This window comes from Sebastes fasciatus, chromosome 7, assembly GCF_043250625.1.
Source record: "Sebastes fasciatus isolate fSebFas1 chromosome 7, fSebFas1.pri, whole genome shotgun sequence".
Lineage (NCBI taxonomy): Eukaryota > Metazoa > Chordata > Actinopteri > Perciformes > Sebastidae > Sebastes > Sebastes fasciatus.
The window spans coordinates 12150071-12169689 of NC_133801.1; the positions used below are offsets into that span (position 1 = coordinate 12150071).

The window sequence follows — 19619 nt, forward strand, 5'->3', positions numbered from 1 at the left end:
GCAGCGAGAAACGTTATCGTCTCTGACCGGGTGCCGGTGTGTCCCCTGTTTCCTCCGACCGCGGTCGGGAGGCTGAAGCAGGAAAAGCCAACACTAGTATCAGCATTGATTCATGGAGAGACCTTCGTCTGGTCAGCTAACATTACTGCCAAGCAGCTGAAATAAAGAGTGATATTGTGGTTTTAGCTGACGTGTGTCGCCTCACTGTTTTGAGCGATGCTCGTTCATGTCTATGTAGAGCGAGCACAAGCGCGAGCCCGACGCTGACTTTCGTTGACTTAACGGCCGCAGCTGTCGCTGTTACAACCAATTTCTGATTCTTACAAACAGTTCCTTTAATTTACTGTTGACCTGCTATCTCCCCCTAAAAAAAAACCTGTACCCCCGTAAAAAGACAAAAATGGGTCTATTGTGGGTCTTAGAGTTAAACTTCATCTCATATTTTATATATATATATAAAAATATATATATATACATACATATATTGTATTGTAATTGTAATATATATATATGTATATATATGTACATATATATACATATATACACATATATGTACATATATATATATATATATATATACATCTTTTAACATGATCAGTCAGACTCTACTATGCTGTCTATATAAGCCCAGCCCTCTTGGGGCCACTCTCATTTTGTGGATTTAACTTTCCGCTCCACCCATAGAAACACAGACACAGACAGGTTTATTTAGTCTGTTCCCGCTGTGAAAGTTATTCCCAGCCCGGAGAAGAAGGAGGAGGAGGAGAGCCTGTGTGACAGCCAGCCAGAGCCAAGTCTTCAAAACCAACAACCCCAATCTGCTTTTGAAACAGTAGTCGGCGTGCTGAGCCAGTCAGGAGCTAACAGACCAACCAACCAACCAGTACCTCTCTCTGTCTCTCTCTCTCTCTCTCTGTGTGAGACCCGGGACTTGGAGGAGGCAGAAGAGGAGAGCTCTCATTCCACAACACGGCAGACCTCCATGGCTCTGTGCAACGGAGACACCAGCAAGGTCAGTGGAGCCGGAGTACCTGGTTGTGGTTCCCCGGTGTTAGTGTTAATCCGGCCTGTGTACCTCTGGAGGAGTAAAGTTATACAGAGCATGCTGTTGTGTTGCCTGTTGCAGTATTAACATTAACATGTTGCTCACAGCTTGCTAAGCCACAACAGGATAAATCTCTATTATAATCACACATATTTCAACCACTAGACTTCATTCTTTATGGTGCCAATAAGAGGACCTCTCTGCCTCCAAGCAACCGCGTGGGTTTGTTAGCATAGCGCCGCTAACTGGACGGTGCTAACAGGCTAATGGTGACTGATTATACTCAAGGACTATAGAAAGGAGGTTAGGACACTGGTCTTGGAGTGTTGCCTACAACGCATGCGCAGTGTAACTGAAACGCGTAGAGTGCTAGCCATATTCTACTGCGCATGCGCAATAACACCTTGAGCTATGACGCGTTGACTTAACCTCCTTTCCATAGTCCTTGGTTTATACTAGCCGTTGAGGTAACATAGCATGCTAACATTTGTGTTAGCTTAGCTGTTAGCCGGAGAGCAGTTGGAAGGAAATGTGTATAATGATAACTACTACTAATAACCAAAACTATTCTATTGTGTACTGCTTTTGGAGTTCATTTATTTAGGAAACATTGAGGCTTTGTGGTAAACTAGTTTATTAAATGCGGGCTGCTGTCTTTAAGCTAACTTTAAGCTAACGGCTAACTGACAGCTTGTTGCTAACGTCGTCACTAAGCTAGTAGAGGAGCCGCTGGTAGGGGCTGTTATGGTGAAGTTTACTGTGATCTAGTCGTGATTGTACAACTAGAGCTACTGTGATTGTATGGTGTGTTGGTAATGCTGTAGCTGTAACTTTACATAACAGATGTGATGTGGTGATGTTAGCATGCTTAATGCGAGTTGTTTTTAGACGGCGGAAGTGTTTCAGCAAAACCACGTGGGATCATGTTTCTCTTGTGTCCTCCTTTTTATTTTATTTTTTAAACAATATTTGTATTGAATTTTGCATATATACATATATACAAAGAAATTAATACAAAGAAAGAGAGACATGACATTTCATGTATTTCACTTATATAACAAAACAAAAAATATATATAATAAAAGATAAGACAAAATAAATAAATACCTCAAAGAAGAACAAAAAACAAAACACAACAATTCCAACAACAGCACTCAGCAACACACATCAGTTTCAGTTTGACTAACAAAACCACGTGGGATCATGTTTCTCTTCTTGCTGTCCTCCTTTTTTTTAAACAATATTTTTATTGAATTTTACATGTAGACATATATACACATACAGACAAACTAACAATATTAATAATTAAATTAAACAATGAAATGTTTAGTCAGAATTTCAAAGAAAGAGAGACATGACATTTCATGTATTTCACTTATATAACAAAAAAAACAAATTATAATAAAAGATAAGACAAAATAAATAAATACCTCAAAGAAGAACAAAACAAAACAAAAAAAATCACAACAATCCCAACAGCAACACACATCAGTTTCAATTTGACTCACAAAACCACGTGGGATCATGTTTCTCTTCTTGCTGTCCTCCTTTTTTTTAAACAATATTTTTATTGAATTTTACATGTAGACATATATACACATACAGACAAACTAACAATATTAATAATTAAATTATACAATTAAATGTTTAGTCAGAATTTCAAAGAAAGAGAGACATAACATTTCATGTATTTCACTTATCTAACAAAAAAAAACCCAAATAAAATAAAAGATAAAACAAAATAAATAAATACCTCAAAGAAAAACAAAAACAAAACACAACAATTCCAACAACAGCACTAGGCAACACGCATCAGTTTCAGTTTGACTGTGTCCCTTGACGTCCAAGAAACTCCCAACAAAGGTTTCCAAACATTTTCAAATTCTGCTGCTTTTCCTTGCTGTCCTCCTTTATGGAGATGAATAAGCTGTCTCTCTAATTCTTGTACTAATGTATGTTTTCTAAACTTTGATCTGCGTATATGTTTATAATAATAACATCCAGACATAACCAGGTTGTGTCAAAGCTAAACAGTATATCCTGCTGCTCACTAATAGCCTTTGACTATCTTGTGGGTCTCATGTGATTCTACTGATGGGCTGAATGGTTACACCACATTTCACAAGAGCAAACTGTCTGTCTGTATTGAAGCTCACATGTCCATAATTATGTGGCCTTATTTGAGTCACGATTTTCCACGAGGATGTCACAGTTTTAAGTGAAGGAGGAGTGGGTTACCTTACACCACCACCAGCACACTGGAGCACATGGATTTAAGGCAATCAACTTTATTACAGACTAAACGTTTCGACAACAACTGCATCTTCATCAGAGTCAAACCGATCTGATACTCACATCCTCTTAAATAACCTCCCCTAGTTGGGAACTGATTCAGCATATTTAACCCATTTTTTCCAGCCGATGCTGATTCAGATCCCAACTAGGGGAGTTTATTTAAAGGGACTGTTTGTAAGAATCAGAAATTGGTTGTAACAGCGACACCTGTGGCCGTTAAGTCAACGAAAGTCAGCGTCCTGTTGCTCGTGCTCGCCCGTGAGCACGCGCTACCTGAATGTGAGCGAGCTTCCGTCAAATCAGTGAGGCGACACACATCAGCTAAAACCACAATATCACTCTATATTTCACCTGCTTGGCAGTAATGTTAGCTGACCAGACAAAGGTCTCTCCATGAATCAATACTGATCCTAGTGTTGGCTTTTCCTGCTTCAGCCTCCCGACCGCGGCCAGAGGGAACACCGGCACCCGGTCGGAGACGATAACGTAACTCGTTGCAGAGCCCCATCACTTCACAAGACACGGGAAACCTCTGTTGGTCTGGAGGAGCTGCAGCATTTATTTCGGCACAAACGTCCACTGTACATTCACTAGATATTCTCAGAGCTACTAACTCTCCTGCAGTGTGTAGTGTGGGCGTATACACGTCTAGAGGTGGAGCGAGCTGAGCGAGAACGAGCGTGGTGAGTGAAGGCAGGCAGAGGAGCGGAGTACAGCAGAGACTCCGGCCCTGGAGACCAAAGCTACGGTCTCCCCCACGTCCCCCGACCACAGCCAACACTGTTTTGCAAGACGGGCTTCACTAGATATAACTTTGCGGTTTTGGTGCTTTCGTGTAGTTTGTGTTGGAGTCATGTCTGAACAGCATTGCCACACGCGAGCGCGCATGGGACACCGACCCGGAATGATTTATACGTGTAAGAAGTTACAAACAGTCCCTTAAGAGGATGCGAGTCTCAGATCGGTTTGACTCTGATGAAGGCGTTGAAACGGTAGTCTGTAACACAGTTAATTGCCTTAAATCCGTGTTCTCCAGTGTGCTTTGGACCTGGTCTCTGAAGTCTCTCCTGTTGTGTTGTGTCTGTGTGCTAGTCAAAATCATTTAGTAAAACACTAGTGTGCAAAAGCGACTATGGACGTATACTTTTCTGCCCACAAGCACTTAAATCAATGTGTGTTTTTCTGACTGTGTGTCCACAGCTGGAGATCAGCAGCGTAGAGCAGAATGGGTCATGTGAGGGGGCGGTGGCGATCCTGGATGCCGGGGCCCAGTACGGCAAGGTGATCGACAGACGGGTGCGAGAGATGTGCGTACGCTCTGAGATCCTCCCTTTAGAGACCCCGGCCTTTGCTATCAGAGAACAGGGCTACAGGTGAGCATGAGACGCATATGGACCACCAGAGAGGATTGTTTTTTGCCTTTATAGTATTGTTATTACTAGGGCTGTCCCGAATACAATTTTTTTGGCTTGGAAGCTTCGGTGAGAATTATTCGAAGCTTTGCGGTGCGGCAGGCTGACATGTTCTTCTGTCAGTCTGTCTCCATCTGCCCCGTTTCAGTGCCGCTGACGCACTGCTGTAAACCCACGCACCTCTACATAACAAACAGTGATATCCATCTGAGAATAGCTAATAATAATTAATGTTGAATATAAATAATGTTGTGGGATTATTCCTTATTTCATGGGCTATTTTGGGATTTATACATTATTATTATTATTACATACTTTTATATAAAAAAATTTAAAAAACAAAGCATTCGAATACTGATTTGGAGGTCGAAGCTTCGAAGCATTCAGGTCAGCCCTAGTTATGACATTATTCTGTCAATATGGAAGTGTTTTATAATACATTTCGCCTTGATTGTTTTCTCTCTCTTCTTCTTAGGGCGATCATCATTTCAGGAGGCCCAGCCTCTGTGTATGCAGAAGATGCCCCCTGGTTCGACCCCGCCATATTCACTATAGGAAAGCCTGTCCTTGGGATTTGCTATGGGATGCAGGTATCTATGCATATGCTTTCATACATCATAGATGGGCACGGCTGCAGCTCAACCCCTTTTAATAGCATCAAATAACTAATTATAGCATCAGCCTTGGGAAAAACATTTTTTGACGTGAACTTTGACAGTTTGGCCCATGTCCCATCCACTAACATGGAGGGGTCAGGCTTTATGACCCATACTGCAGCCAGCCCCCAGGGGGCGATCACAATGTTTTGGCTTCACTTTTGGGGAGCTGTCATGTCGTCCATCTTTATATACAGTCTATGGCATACACACAGTAAAATTCTGTGATGGGAGGGTTTTATAGTGATTAGATAGACCTTCCTTCCTCCACAAGGAAGCATTTGTGTTGCACACATTCACAATGAGTAGCTACACTTTAAGATCGCACTGCTCCAGGCTGCTGTTCAGCTTTCCTGGGCCAGCTGGGACTTCACCACCTTCTTCAAGGGCACTTTGACACTAGCTGAGGGAGATGAGAGCATTACTCGCTCAATTTTCCCAGCTAGCCTGGAAATTAAAAACCAGCAGACAGCCATTCTCTCTAGCACATTTCTCCAGACAGCTGGCAGTTGTAACTTCTTTGAAATCACACTAAGGTGCAGTTATTGTGTCCAAGTGTTAACTCTGCTGTGTGTTTGTGTGTGTGTGTTACAGATGATGAATAAAGTTTTTGGCGGCACTGTACACAAAAAGAATGTGAGGGAAGATGGAGTGTTCAGTATCGGACTGGACAACACTTGTTCTCTCTTCAGGTAATATGGTTACTCAAGTGTTTTTTTTATATTATAAATGTTTTCAATTAAGGACGGGAGATGATTCAATATGATAATTTATCGTCTTTCAATGGAATCGTATCGTGGTGAAATCTTATAGCGAGATAGACAATTACGTAGACTAAATTGATAATAACAAGCACTTACTCAAATTTCTTAGAAAATCTGATCAAACTCAGTTAAATCAAATTGTTTTAATCTGATTATCTGATTTTTTTTCCTCTATAATTTCACTTTAAACTATTTTGTTGACTTTGCACTAAAGTTCTTTATTAAATGAGAAAATACTCAGTATTTTTCATTTGTCATGTATTTAATTCAAACAGAAGTAAACAACAGTAGGCTTTACCATGTGGTTATTTCATGTAGACTGTTTATTAATAATAATAATAATAATCTTGTCCACAAATGTGGAAATTTGTCTTTGGCTACATGGGCTGGTTAAAACACAACATGCAGTAAATCACAATAAATGTGTTTTCTATATACAGCCCAGTTTTACTCTTTCCCAGTAATTTTACTGACCATGTCTAATGTTTTTCTTAGCCCCTAGGTGTCCATACCATGTTTATCCATTGAATTACCATAAAAACATGCTTTATCATGATATATGTCGTTATCGAGATATGAAATGATCTACATTCGGATAGAAGATTTTGTCCATATCACCCAGCCTCAGTTCAAATTGGCCTCTTTGAGCTACACGTCCTTACACTTCTTTTCAACTTTATAATCTGATATATTTGGCAAGAGGGGACGACAGACTGAGAGTTTGTGGATGAGGACAGAACATGCAAATATACTTGTTGCAGGAACAACATGGTCTGATACACAGTGTAGAGAGTTAATTAGTACATGGGAGACAGTATCATTCTACAAAGGAACTAAGGTTGGGTGATGGAGCAGATTTTGTTTGCCAGTGCATGCAGCTGCAGAGGAAGGGCGAATGGAGTCCATCTGACGTGAATTTAACCTATTGAATGTAATCCTCCTGTCACTCAACCCTAAAAATTAGCATTGAAGATATCACTTCCAGATCCGTCAGGAAACCTACAGTATCATCTCTTCTTTTAAACAACTGAGGACAAAATGTTGTGGACTGTGTAAAGCACAACCGCTGCTCAACAGGTTTGTCCCAGAGCCATATTTACTAGATAAACTGCAGGAGCATTCCAGCAGTCACATATTTCCCCCTGGTTGTTACACAAATACTGCAGAGTCTAAAATAGACGGCTGCAGTCTTTTATTACTGTCTGCCCCTCACATGCACCCATTGAAAGCAGAGCCTCCTCTTCACATATAACTATTATTTGCAATGTTATTGAACACAGCACGTCTTCCTCTGACATCAGTGTGTGTGTGTGTGTTTATCTTATCAGAGGCCTTCAGAAGGAGGAACTGGTCCTGCTGACCCACGGAGACAGCGTGGATAAAGTGGCTGATGGCTTTAAAGTGGTGGCGCAATCGGGGAACATCATTGCCGGTGAGCAGCACGCGAGATGAGCCGTGACACTCATTAACATAATCTAAAATAAGATTGTGGTCATAGACTTGCATGCAAGTCCCAAATAAACATCTATATTTGTTTGTTTCAGAAAATCCAAATTTTGTTTTACGTTATACTAGTTTTGCTTGAATGTTGTTGTTTTTTTAAAGTGGCTTTCAAATGTTAACAGTCCTTCTCCACATCTGGTTTCCCCACCAGGGATTGCTAACGAACAGAAGAAGCTGTACGGGACACAGTTTCACCCCGAGGTCGACTTGACGGAGAGAGGCATCGAGATGCTGCGTAACTTCCTGTTCGAGATTGCAGGATGCACGAATAATTTTACCGTACAGAACCGCCAAGAGGTCTGCATCAGCGACATCAAAGAAAAAGTAGACAAGTCTAAAGTGCTGGTGAGTAAAACGTTTCATGAATGTGTGTGCGTGTTGTTATCCAAACCGTTTTTAGGGCAGAAGGATGACTTTTTAAAAAATAAAGGAAGAGTAGCAGAAAACAGAAGGAAATACATATTCTCAGCACAATTTAACTTGCAATGGGAGATAATTTGACTAAAAGTCTAAAGCTGGTGTGCTGACTGTGAAGTGTGGTGACAGCAGCAGTGGTGGGAAGTAAAGTAGAACCAATTAAACTCTCAAATTAAACCCTGTTTTATCTGAAAAGAGGTAGTCGACTCCCTGAGCGGCTTCAAACTGGGCTTCATCTCGGGGGAGGGTGAAGGCGATAAATGAATGTAGGAAATGGGCTCAAAGCAGAGGATTTATATTTAAATAAATACATGCAGCCTCTGTTTCGTGTTCTTCAACTACAGTCTGAGGGTTACATGTTTCACTGTGTGTTACAGTACTTTGTATTTGGGAAGTGTGGCATTATTACTATAAGTAAAGAAGTTTCAAAGTTATAGTACTTTATTCCTTTTTGATTGAGTTCATAATGCCTAAGTTGTAAATCTATCCTGTACATGTTTTGTACAGATAAAGCAAAATAGTAGATAAAAGGGAATTCTGAATATGATGACAAAGAAGCTTGTTTACGTATCATCTGAACAATGACTTGGCTGCGGAGGCTATACTTGTAATCAAGCAAGATATTGGTTCTTCCTTTCTGTTGCCATTCTCTTCAAACGTCAGATAATAGTTTCCTCTTCATCTTTTTAGATCTATGTTGTCATCCCGTCTCCGTTTTTCAAGCAATAAGCGGTAGATTGCAAGTAAAATTGCAAAAACTGCTGGAAAATCCATGGTGATAAGTAGCTGGCTACCAACAACTGTTGCACAGCGCAATAGTAAACAATGCTAAAGATGGCACCGTTATTAAACGCCATTTAAAAGAGGGTGCTGCTTTCAAACATCATCGACTCAAGACAAGCACATCATCAGTTACACTCACCCTCAAGCAGGTAGCCCTGTTGTAATGGAGATGCAAATCTCTGCCGTGCTGGGCTGACGTGGCAAGTCCAACCGAGTCGAGCCAAACCAGCACATGTTTATGGAAAAACGCGATAGTGACTGTTTCTAATGATTTATTCAGGTGCTGCTGAGTGGCGGGGTAGACTCAACAGTTTGCACGGCTCTCCTCAACAAAGCTCTGAACCCGGACCAGGTGATAGCAGTTCACATCGACAACGGCTTCATGAGGAAGAGAGAGAGTCAGAGTGTGGAGGAGGCCCTCACCAAGCTGGGCATCAAACTCAAAGGTACGGAGAGACATCCTGGTGGTCTAAATGAAGTACGGCAGGTACAATAAGACCATCAACTTGGAGGAGAACATTTTTGTGTTGCTCATGACCTAAATGTGTCTTCCGCCTTTCTCTTTCTCTATAATTTAGTGGTAAATGCGGCTCACACCTTCTACAATGGAACGACGACCCTCCCCATCTCTGAGGAGGACAGGACGCCACGAAAACGCATCAGCAAGACTCTGAATATGACGACCAACCCAGAAGAGAAAAGGAAAATCATTGGAGACACATTTGTCAAAGTGAGTGCTGGGTCTTAATCAATTCTTATGTGAAAAGTGCTATCTATATCACATTTTATTTGAAACTGCCAGCTTGTCTGCCCTACAGCCTCGTTACCATCTGCCAATATGGCTGCTTTATTGTTTGCCTTTTATTCACAAGTTCATGTTGTTTCTGACTTTTTTTAATTGCTTCACAGGTGGCAAATGAAGTGATAGGGGAGATGAATCTGAAGCCAGAAGAGGTTTTCCTGGCCCAGGGTACCTTGCGGCCCGATCTCATTGAGAGTGCCTCTCATCTTGCCAGCGGCAAGGCGGAGGTCATCAAAACTCACCACAACGACACCGAGCTCATCCGAAAACTCAGAGATGAGGTACTGCACGCATGCACATACCCACACAAATACTATGTTTCCATGATAGATACTGCTGCTTCAGAGTGTGGCCATCATATTCAGATCAACTGTGTCCTCAAGAGTTGGGAATGCAAACATGTATATCATAAGACAAGAAGGAAAACAGAATAAAAAATATTTTTGAGTTGAATGCTAAATAGCAGTAAGAGATCTGACAGTCAAGAGCATCGTCAAAAAATGGCAGACAGGTGCACATATATTCTGCTAAATGTCATTACTAGTCACCACATCTAAAGTCATTTAAATGATACACTACAATACGATACAGTGTTTTTGTTGTGGGGATAGCACATTACTGTTGCACATAGTTTCCACATCCACTAATTTTACTTAATTTAATCAACTTAAAGGGATAGTTCTGGTGTTTCGAAGTGGGGTTGTGTGAGGTACTTATCCATAGTCGGTGTGTTACCTACAGTAGATGACTGTCGGCACACCACCAGCTTGAAGAAGCAGACAGGAGTTGCCGCAAAGCAATGTATTGCTGTGGACGGGGACGGCAGCAAAACATATTTTAAACACTTAAAAGAAAGACCCACCTAAAAAAGATCAATATCGGCTTAAGTGTACGCTATATTTAGAATATTTTCACCTTTTTACCTAGCTGCCATACAGCCCTTTCCGACGGGGAACTGAAGCCGTTGTACCCATCTATGCTCTCGCCAAAGCCACCAGACTCCATTGAAAAAACAGTGATTTTACCTTGCAGAAGACGGGGGTTGCTGGTCTACCGCTGCCTCGATCGGTTGGTTTGTTTGTGCTATTCTGAGACTTTGGTGAATCCAAACAAACCAAAGTCACACAATAACACAAATAAACGAACCGATCGAGGCAGCAGTAGACCAGCAAACCCCGTGGTCTGCGAGGTAAAATTAGTTTTACCTCTCAGTCTGGTTGCTTTGGTGAGAACATAGATAACAGTTTCAGTTGCATCAAACTAGAATAGTTTTTGTAGCAGTCTGCACAGACGAACAGTTTGACACTGCAGTGGTACAGACAGCTTATCAAACTGTGCTCTTGTTTGTCTCATAATGTTTTGAAGAACTGCAAGATACAAGAGTGACATTAACTTCTGCTCAATGCTGAAAACCATACGTCTGTGTAAAAAAACAATCTACTGTTGCCGTTCAGAGCAGAGATTATGACAGAGACAAAAGCAGAGCTATCATGCAGTAACCCTGACTCAATGACATCATCCATCATCCTCTAAAGAGGCTTTCCTTCTTCAGCAGTGGTTCAGTATCTCGAAGGAGCAGTGAAGCGTCTGTGAAGAACATTAACTCTCGTCCTTATCAGCAGCTCATGTATTATTTGGTGTTTTTTGTTGTTTTGCTCAGCCCTTTATATAAACGCACAACTGCAAAAATGCAACATCGAAGCATATCCTTCACTCCCACACTGTTTCAATGCTAATTCCACTCCTTTGTGATCCTCCAGGGAAAAGTAATCGAACCACTGAAAGATTTCCATAAAGATGAGGTCAGAGCGCTAGGGAGAGAGCTGGGCCTTCCAGAGGAGATCGTCTCCCGACATCCTTTCCCTGGCAAGTACATAAACACACGTCTGTGATGTGACTGCTCTTATTAATAAAATGCTTAGTGATGATCTCTTTCTACCATTGTCTCCTTTCTAGATCTCTCTCTCTCTCTCTCTCTCTCTCTCTCTCTCTCTCTCTCTCTCCCTCCCTCCCTCGTGTACCCATTTCCTTATTCAATCAGACAGACTCAAAACTTCCATATTTGCTAAAAAATGCTGCTTTGCCTTCTAGGTCCTGGTTTGTCCATCAGAGTGATTTGTGCAGAGGAGCCCTACATCTGTAAGGACTTTGCTGAAACAAACAACATCCTCAAAATCATCACAGACTTCTCTGCAAGTGTCAAAAAGGTCAGAACAATACAGACGCATAAAGAAAATCTAATGACTAGTTGTCTGATGTCCTGTGTTTGGGGAAATATCATAAAAACAACTTGTCACTGGATTCACGTATTTGCAACTAATGGCAAGATGTTAATTACTGTGAATAAGTGTCTCTTTCTGCAAAGTTTGGATGACAACCCCACAAACACACTTTCAACACTTTGTATGTCAGTGTTTTCAGTGAAGCATGCACATTTCTGAGCACTAATTTAATCACTGCTTACTGAAAACGCCCATCTTAGCAAGTGCGGTGACTGTAAATTTCCTGATGACAAATATTAGGAGTACACACACATCCAAACAAATCAAAGACAGATGGAGGGCTGAGGGACATAGCACTTCCAACATCACCACATCTCACCAATAGTGTGCGACATGTTGAACTTCTGTATCATTCAGAAGCCAAAAAAGTGTACCAGCTCGAAGCATCTGGTGAAATATTTAGTCATTAAAATGCTGTAGGAGCATTAACAGTGTCTGATTTATTACTCTGAATTGAATTGATCAGCATTTTCCCTGCAGTTTTTGGCAACTAGGTTAATTTGTCACAAAATCTAGCAATAAAGATGCTAATATATGAGCAGTGGCCATTTGTAGGCAGAGCCTCCACTGTACTGTTTGCTTGGCTACATACCAAATGAGAAGACATTTGTAGCCGTTTGTCCTGACTGGTTAATAATGTGCAACCTCTGCTGGTTGGTTGGCCACATTGCACCAACAGCCAAATAATTCTGATGATTTCATTTTGTGTCTAGTTTGTCTTTAGTACCTTGTTTTTCACTTAATGTACTACTAAAGGAAGGGCCTTTGCCAGTCCCCCTGAAAAATGAGCCCATACTCAGAAGTTGCACCACATATGGGCTGTTTGCTGCTGCTGGTTGTCTGACATGCAGAACAGCTGTTCATTAGATAAATGAGTTTAGAGTTGATCTTCTTGATTTCTACTTTGACATTGTGAGTCAGGGTTTTTGTGGCTCTACTGACAAAGGTGATGGGTAAACATAGACGGAGCTATTTCTGAGGTCTCTCTGTCCTTTCAGTTCCAGTTTTGTGTGCTGCTTTAAAACCCTCTCTCTCCCCTCCAGCCCCATGTCTTGCTGCAGAGAGTCAAGTCGTGCATATCGGACGAGGAGGAAGAGAAGCTCTTGCAGATCACCAGCCTTCATTCACTCAATGCCTTCCTGCTGCCCATCAAAACTGTTGGCGTCCAGGTAATCCAGTCGGTCAATCAATCAGTGTTGCACGGTATACCGATACTAGAACACTATCGCAATACCCTGCTGTTATAGAACGGTACAATACCCCATTAGTACAGATACTTTAAGAATGACAGTTTTATAATAACAGCCGCATTTATTATTTGGGTTGATGTGCGACAGCAATGCGGTTTGTGTGTGTGCAGCGGCGCTCTGCTTCCACTCGCTGCAGGCATAGTGGGCGTGTTTTTCTCTCATATTGCACACTGCTCTTGCCGACCATTCATGGCTCGTCGACAAGCAGACTCGGAGAGGGAAATATGGCGTTAAAGTACTTTTGCCGAGGGTTATGAATTGTGCCTATACTTATGAAGGTCATACAGTAATAACACGCAGCCAACCCGCAAACCGCCAACTTTATGCATTATAGTAGCACAATTGTCTGGACTGAGGTGTGACTGAGACGGACTGATCGCCGCTGCAGCTCTTTGTGTGTGTGATTTAGACAGAGAGAGGGGAAGAGAAGGTGGAAAGTGAAGTTTTTATGTTTTTAAACTACATTTTAGTCTCGTCTTTTTTCGTCAACGATATGGCATGTTTGATATCGTCACCATTAGTGTTTAATGACATCGGGGCCGTCTCGACATCGTCTTGTCTCAGTCATGAAAAAAAGTAGTAATAGCAGTAGTTAACGAAATGAACACTGACCCGAATGTAGTAACCTCTAGTCAAAATAGTTTTAAAGTAGTGGCTTCTTAAAGGCCAAGTAAAAGTTTCAGAGGTAGGTTGTAGGTAAATCCAAACATGGCTTATTTGTTTAGGAGCTGTTGGATTTACATGTATTATATGTGGAAATTTCAAATGTCTAGGTCTGCTGATGAATGCCCAGAGGCAGTGGAAGCTTGGAACAGCATGTCTCACTTTTGTTGTTTGTCTCGCTGTTATAACTACAATTTAGTGGTTAACCACGAGATGCACCCACCCACACAAAGCCTCACAGTTTCTTACTTTTTGATTCTCTGCCTACTAGCCAAGGGAAGGATCTGTTGTTACTATTGAGGCACATTTTAGTTTTTTCCTCAACTTCTCTGATGTTAGTCTAACACATACAAAGGGTGTGCTCTGTAGCTAAGTAGTTTATACTGGCCTTCAGTGTTGCCTGGAGAAAAGGAGGGTCATGACTACTTTTGGCCGGCTCCTACGTGCAGCCAGTGACTGTGTGTCTGTGTGTGTGTGTCTGTGTGTGGGTGTGTCGTAGTACTTCCTGTTTGAAACCAGTTTTAAATTTACCCTAAACCTCAAACTGTGGGACAGACAGGAGACGGTGCACAAACACAGACAGCGATTTGTTTGAAGTGAAAACAGACAGATTATTCATACTCTATTTATACAAACTTCACTGTTTAATTAACAGATAAAAATTATACCAAAGGTTATAAGTTTTGAATTTTAAATTAGTTATTGTTTTATTTTAATTTTGACTTTTGAAGTTTTAGTTTAGTTTCAGTTTTTCAAAAAGGTTTAGTTTTTATATATTTAGTTTTAATAGTTAAGAGTATATAGCGACATATACATACAAAATACATGGATGGAGAACTGTAGGAATGGCCATAATGCTTCATCTTTGCCACTACTTTAGTGAAGCAGTTGCAGCATAACGCCATCTCCTGGATAGACAAGGCAGTTCAATTTCTGTGTTTCAATGTCACAAGAGTTGACGGAAATTCATGCTGCCTCCTTTTTTTCAGTCGTGATTTATTATAGCTACAAAAAAAACTAAAACTGAAATGACTTTAAATTCACTTTCATTCTTATTTTTTTTGTTTTTTACCCAGGCAATATTGTTTGAGATGAGTTTTTCTTTAAGAATATAGATTTGATTTAGTTTCAGTTTACTAAAAATATTTTTCACTGGTTATTTTTGTTATAGTTCCTACTATAATAACTCTGGTGCATACGCTAATCTAACATTTGTTGAAGATTTGTGTTCTCTTGTTGCCCTGACTTTATAATAAGCCTAATTTGTTAATGACTGATCTTCTTTCTTTGTCTCAGGGTGATTGCCGGTCCTACAGTTACGTGTGCGGCATCACAAGTAAAGAGTCTCCACACTGGGAATCTCTCATGTTCCTGGCCAGACTCATCCCTCGCATGTGCCATAGCATCAATAGGTAATACAAACATCTCTTTATCGCTCCTCAGTAATATGCCACATTAGATACTCTGCACCGACACTCACCCATTAATTCATGTCTCTCCTTTTTCCAGAGTTGTGTATGTGTTTGGATCCCACGTGAAAGAGCCGCCGACAGACATTACCCCGACCTTCCTGACCACAGGCGTCCTGAGCACGCTCAGACAGGCTGACTTTGTAGCTCACTCTATCCTTAGAGAGTCTGGTAAGTGTGTTTGTAGACACAAAGTGATTTTTAAACATTTTAATTTAGCCCTATGTATTGAAACATTACAGATAATTGGGGAGGATGTGAGTAAATGCAAAAAAGGATGCAACCACAGGACTATCTAATAAAATAAAGTTGTCTAATCTTCCTTTTACAAAGCCTGGTGTTAATATGCCCACATACGTATCCAGAACGGTGTACCCGTCATCTGCATACTTGCATCCACTTTGGGAATTTAACGTTTCCCCAGAGACAAACCAGATATTTGTTCTCCAGTGAGAATAATTTTCTTTTGTGCTATGTCTGTACTTTACTGACTGTGGCTATGCTTTCACTCAGTATTGCATTGTGCTAATTTAAGATGTGATTAACAGGGTGGATTTGAACATTATTTGGATCATTTTGTCCTCATTTGACATCCTATAAATGGTCCATATAGTATGATGTAAGCCTTTTTGCTTCATTAAAGGTCCACCGTAGTTCTCCTACATGCTTGGCACACGGGAGAAGTTTTAGACCTGTAAGACATTTCAAAGGTCCTACAACCATGTGATTGTAGTGATTGCCACAATCCACCATACAGATAGACATGATTAATTAATTTTAAAAATTGTTTTCAGATTCAGTCAACGACACTGAAGCTACTGTTTTGTTTACTAATTTTTGTTATAGTAGCAATAAGAACATTTTTCTCTCTCTTTCAGGCTACTCCGGTAAGATCAGCCAGATGCCGGTCATCTTGACCCCCCTGCACTTTGACCGTGACCCTCTGCAAAAGCAGCCGTCCTGTCGGCGCTCTGTGGTGGTCCGCACCTTCATCACCAGCGATTTCATGACGGGCATCCCTGCCATGCCGGGCAACCATATCCCAGAGGAGGTAAACCATGATTCAACCTCTCAACTCACTCTCAGTGTTTTGCTAGACTTTAGCTCTCCTGGATCGTGTTTGGTCGACGTGCTAAATTGTGGCCAAATTATTTTAGGGATAGTTGGTGGTAGTGTAAATAATGTGAATCCCTGGATATTAAATGTTCATCGGCAAGTTTTTGTAGTGGGCCCAGTAATATTTGTTCTAAAAGCGTACTGAAGTAGCACATCATAAGACACGGTTAAGCTACGTTTGAGACTGAAAATGTGACCACAATTCTGATATACTAAATATCTTGTAAATAAGTTTCTACAGGCAAAATATTATTTACACAAAGGTAGATCTCCTCCTATATTTTGAGCATTTAAAAATTAATTAAGAAAAAAGAAAGTGTTTTAAGTAATTCCCTCTCACACACTTTTATAAGACAGTCTGTCCTTTTTTTTTAATATAATTTATTTTGCTTCCTAATTTAAATGATTTGCTTTTCTTAGTTCCCCATTTGTGGCAGTCATGTTCTCAGATGTATTGTAATGAACTATTATCATGAATACTGACCTACCTGTTCAGGGATTGAGGATATCAACTCAAGATTGATTTGAATAAGGACAGTCTCAATTCTTTTCTGTCTAGTTGTTCAATGTTTTAGAGTTATTTGTGTTCTCTGCTTTGCCAGGTGGTGTTGAAGATGGTAAACGAGATCAAGAAGATCCCAGGCATCTCCAGAGTCATGTATGATCTGACCTCCAAACCACCCGGCACCACAGAGTGGGAATAAAACCCAACATGACGTCATACCGATAGGACACACACACTCACACAATGCACAAACACACTCAACAGATATCAGAGAGGGCTGGTGAACTCCTCTCCTTTTCTGCCCTTCCTTCCCTCCCTCGCTCCCTACCTACCTTCCCTCACCTCCTTCCCTCCCTGCTGTACCTCCTCCCCTCTCTTCAACATTCCCACGGAAGGCAAACCGTACTGTGACGGGCGCACATGCAAAGGCGCTACTACTCTGCTCTCCCCACCACTCCTCCCTGGTCTTAATATTTTTGGCGATAGGGATTGATTAATGTTTGTTATTGATAATATATTGTCATTTTTGATCCATTGTACATCAATGTATTTCCTCCCTATGATGAAAAGGTTAATTGCTGCTTCCTTTTTTGTAAGGTCAACCATTTTAAAAGGCAAGCGGCGAGAAGCGGTTAAAGTTCAGAACGTGGACTTTGATGTTGTGCCTCAGGTTGCATTATAGGATGAGCTAAAGATAAAAACAAACAAATAACTAAGTGTCATGAAAAGAAAGAACAGACGGAGAGTTTCAGCAATTGTTTTCTGCCTTTTTTTTTGTCGTATGTTTTTGTTTCACTGTTGTAGGTCAGATTGTTCTCAACCTAAGACTATCCTCTCTCTACTTGTTCATTCTCACTTTCTGCCTGTATACTGTGCTATGAAGAAGGTTGCCTGTTTTTTAAAAGTAAAACCAAACAGGCAACCGATGTGACCAATCAATAATTTTTAAGCTTTTTGTTTTGCCAAAAGTAGAATATACTGTGGTGATATATAAAGTGTGGGCTCCTCTTGACGATCTTCTACAAGCTACATTTGTTGACAAGAGCTCTTGACTTGTTTGCTGCTCCACGTCGTTGGGACAGCAGACAACCCAAGAGGACAGTTTGATGACTCGTGTGCAGGAGGCCAATATGAGTGATGGGTGACTTTGTACGTGCCTGTTCTGTTGTTTTTGTTAATTTCTTTGGTGTGACCCGACCTGGATCCTTTCCAGAAAGGAGGATATAACATAACACTGTTTCTCCTCATGCTGCAATATGTATGCTTTTTATGAAGAATAAACACGGCAAAGAGGACTAACTAATAACAAAATTATAAGTACAGTAGAGTTTATAACCACATTGTGTAAATTGCTGTTGTCATTTCATCATTATTTGGCTGCTCTTTTGTTGTGCAGGGGCACATTTTTGCACATTTTGTCTATTTTTTTCCACCCATAAAGCCTTTAGTATCATTTTCACAGATTCATGCATCCAGTGGGGACTTCACCTTATTAAGTGTGTTGCTCTGTTGTGTCAAAGGTCAGCTGTCTCATTTCTCTGTTCTCAGCGCATCACGATCTCTCGTCTCGTCATTTAGACTCGGTGAATACAGTGCTCAGGTTTAACTGAGATTTAAAAATTGTATTGTACCCCGATAGAGACATTTCACTCTGACGCGGTGGTTTTCATGCCTCCAAAATTTGTCTTTGTGCCTCTCATCCTCTGTTATAACCTTTAGTGGCAAAAATACTCCTAATGCAAAATGAATGGTTTTCCTAACTCGTCTTAACTGCTATTAGTGTCTCTCCCTCCGTTCGGCCTTTTTATATACGTGTGTGTGTATATTGTTACATGTGTCTCCATAGAAAACAACAGCTTGATCATATTGGACACATCATTTTTGTAGTTGGATTTAATTGCAATATCGATAAGATTAAGTTATGCAATTTAATGTCTGATGTTTTTGTTTTTTAATTTTTTGTTCAACAGCACTCATTCTCCTTAGTAACGTGCCTCAAACCAAGCCACTGCATGCAGTTTCAACTATGATGACATTTGTACAATGGAAACCTGAGCTTTAATAAAGATCTCCATGTTGAAACTTCTCACTTCTATAATGAGCAGCTTATCTCTGATTGTTTACCTTTTGCATAACTTCATTTGTAACTAGAAAATGCATTTCCTGCTGAAAATGCGTGGGAATGCTGACAGCTGAAATTTATTGCAAAGCATTGCTGAAAATGCAGAAATGTGAAATTACTTGCCTTAAAATGTTAAAGCTCAAATGCATTGCACTGCACTGCTGAACACCGTAGAAGATGAAATGTACAACTGGCAGAGTTGGAAGCTGAAATGCATTAGCTAAAGAAGCTAAGAGCTGAAATACATTGCTAGAAAAGCTGGAAGCTAAAGTGGTAAATTTGAATTTTCCTGAATAGGTGGAAAGAAGAAATGCTTTGTACGTATATCAGACATGCAGATGAACTGCATTGCTAAACACAAAGAGAGGGAGAGAGGGAGAGAGTAGTATTTGGGTGAAATAAACCTTTAAAACTATAAGTGCTTGGACAGAAATAGTATTTTCACTGAATTAACCTTTAAAATCTATAAGTTGTTACACAGAAAGTGGTATTTGGGTGGAAAGTAGCAGCAGAAGGAGCAGTAGTGGTAGTAGTA

The 19619-nt window shown here is 40.6% G+C and overlaps 1 protein-coding gene across 1 annotated transcript; it reads left to right on the forward strand.

Moving 5' to 3' along the window:
* The first annotated feature begins 637 nt into the window (after positions 1-637).
* Positions 638-19048, forward strand: gmps (guanine monophosphate synthase). The gene is made up of 16 exons (XM_074641602.1): positions 638-1012; positions 4541-4713; positions 5228-5342; positions 6003-6100; positions 7501-7604; positions 7827-8020; positions 9156-9321; positions 9454-9605; positions 9785-9958; positions 11438-11543; positions 11769-11884; positions 13003-13128; positions 15169-15284; positions 15382-15512; positions 16220-16392; positions 17060-19048. Exons 1-16 carry the CDS (start codon positions 983-985, stop codon positions 17159-17161), a joined length of 2076 nt encoding a protein of 691 aa, XP_074497703.1. The 5' UTR covers positions 638-982; the 3' UTR covers positions 17162-19048.
* The last annotated feature ends 571 nt before the right edge of the window (positions 19049-19619 follow it).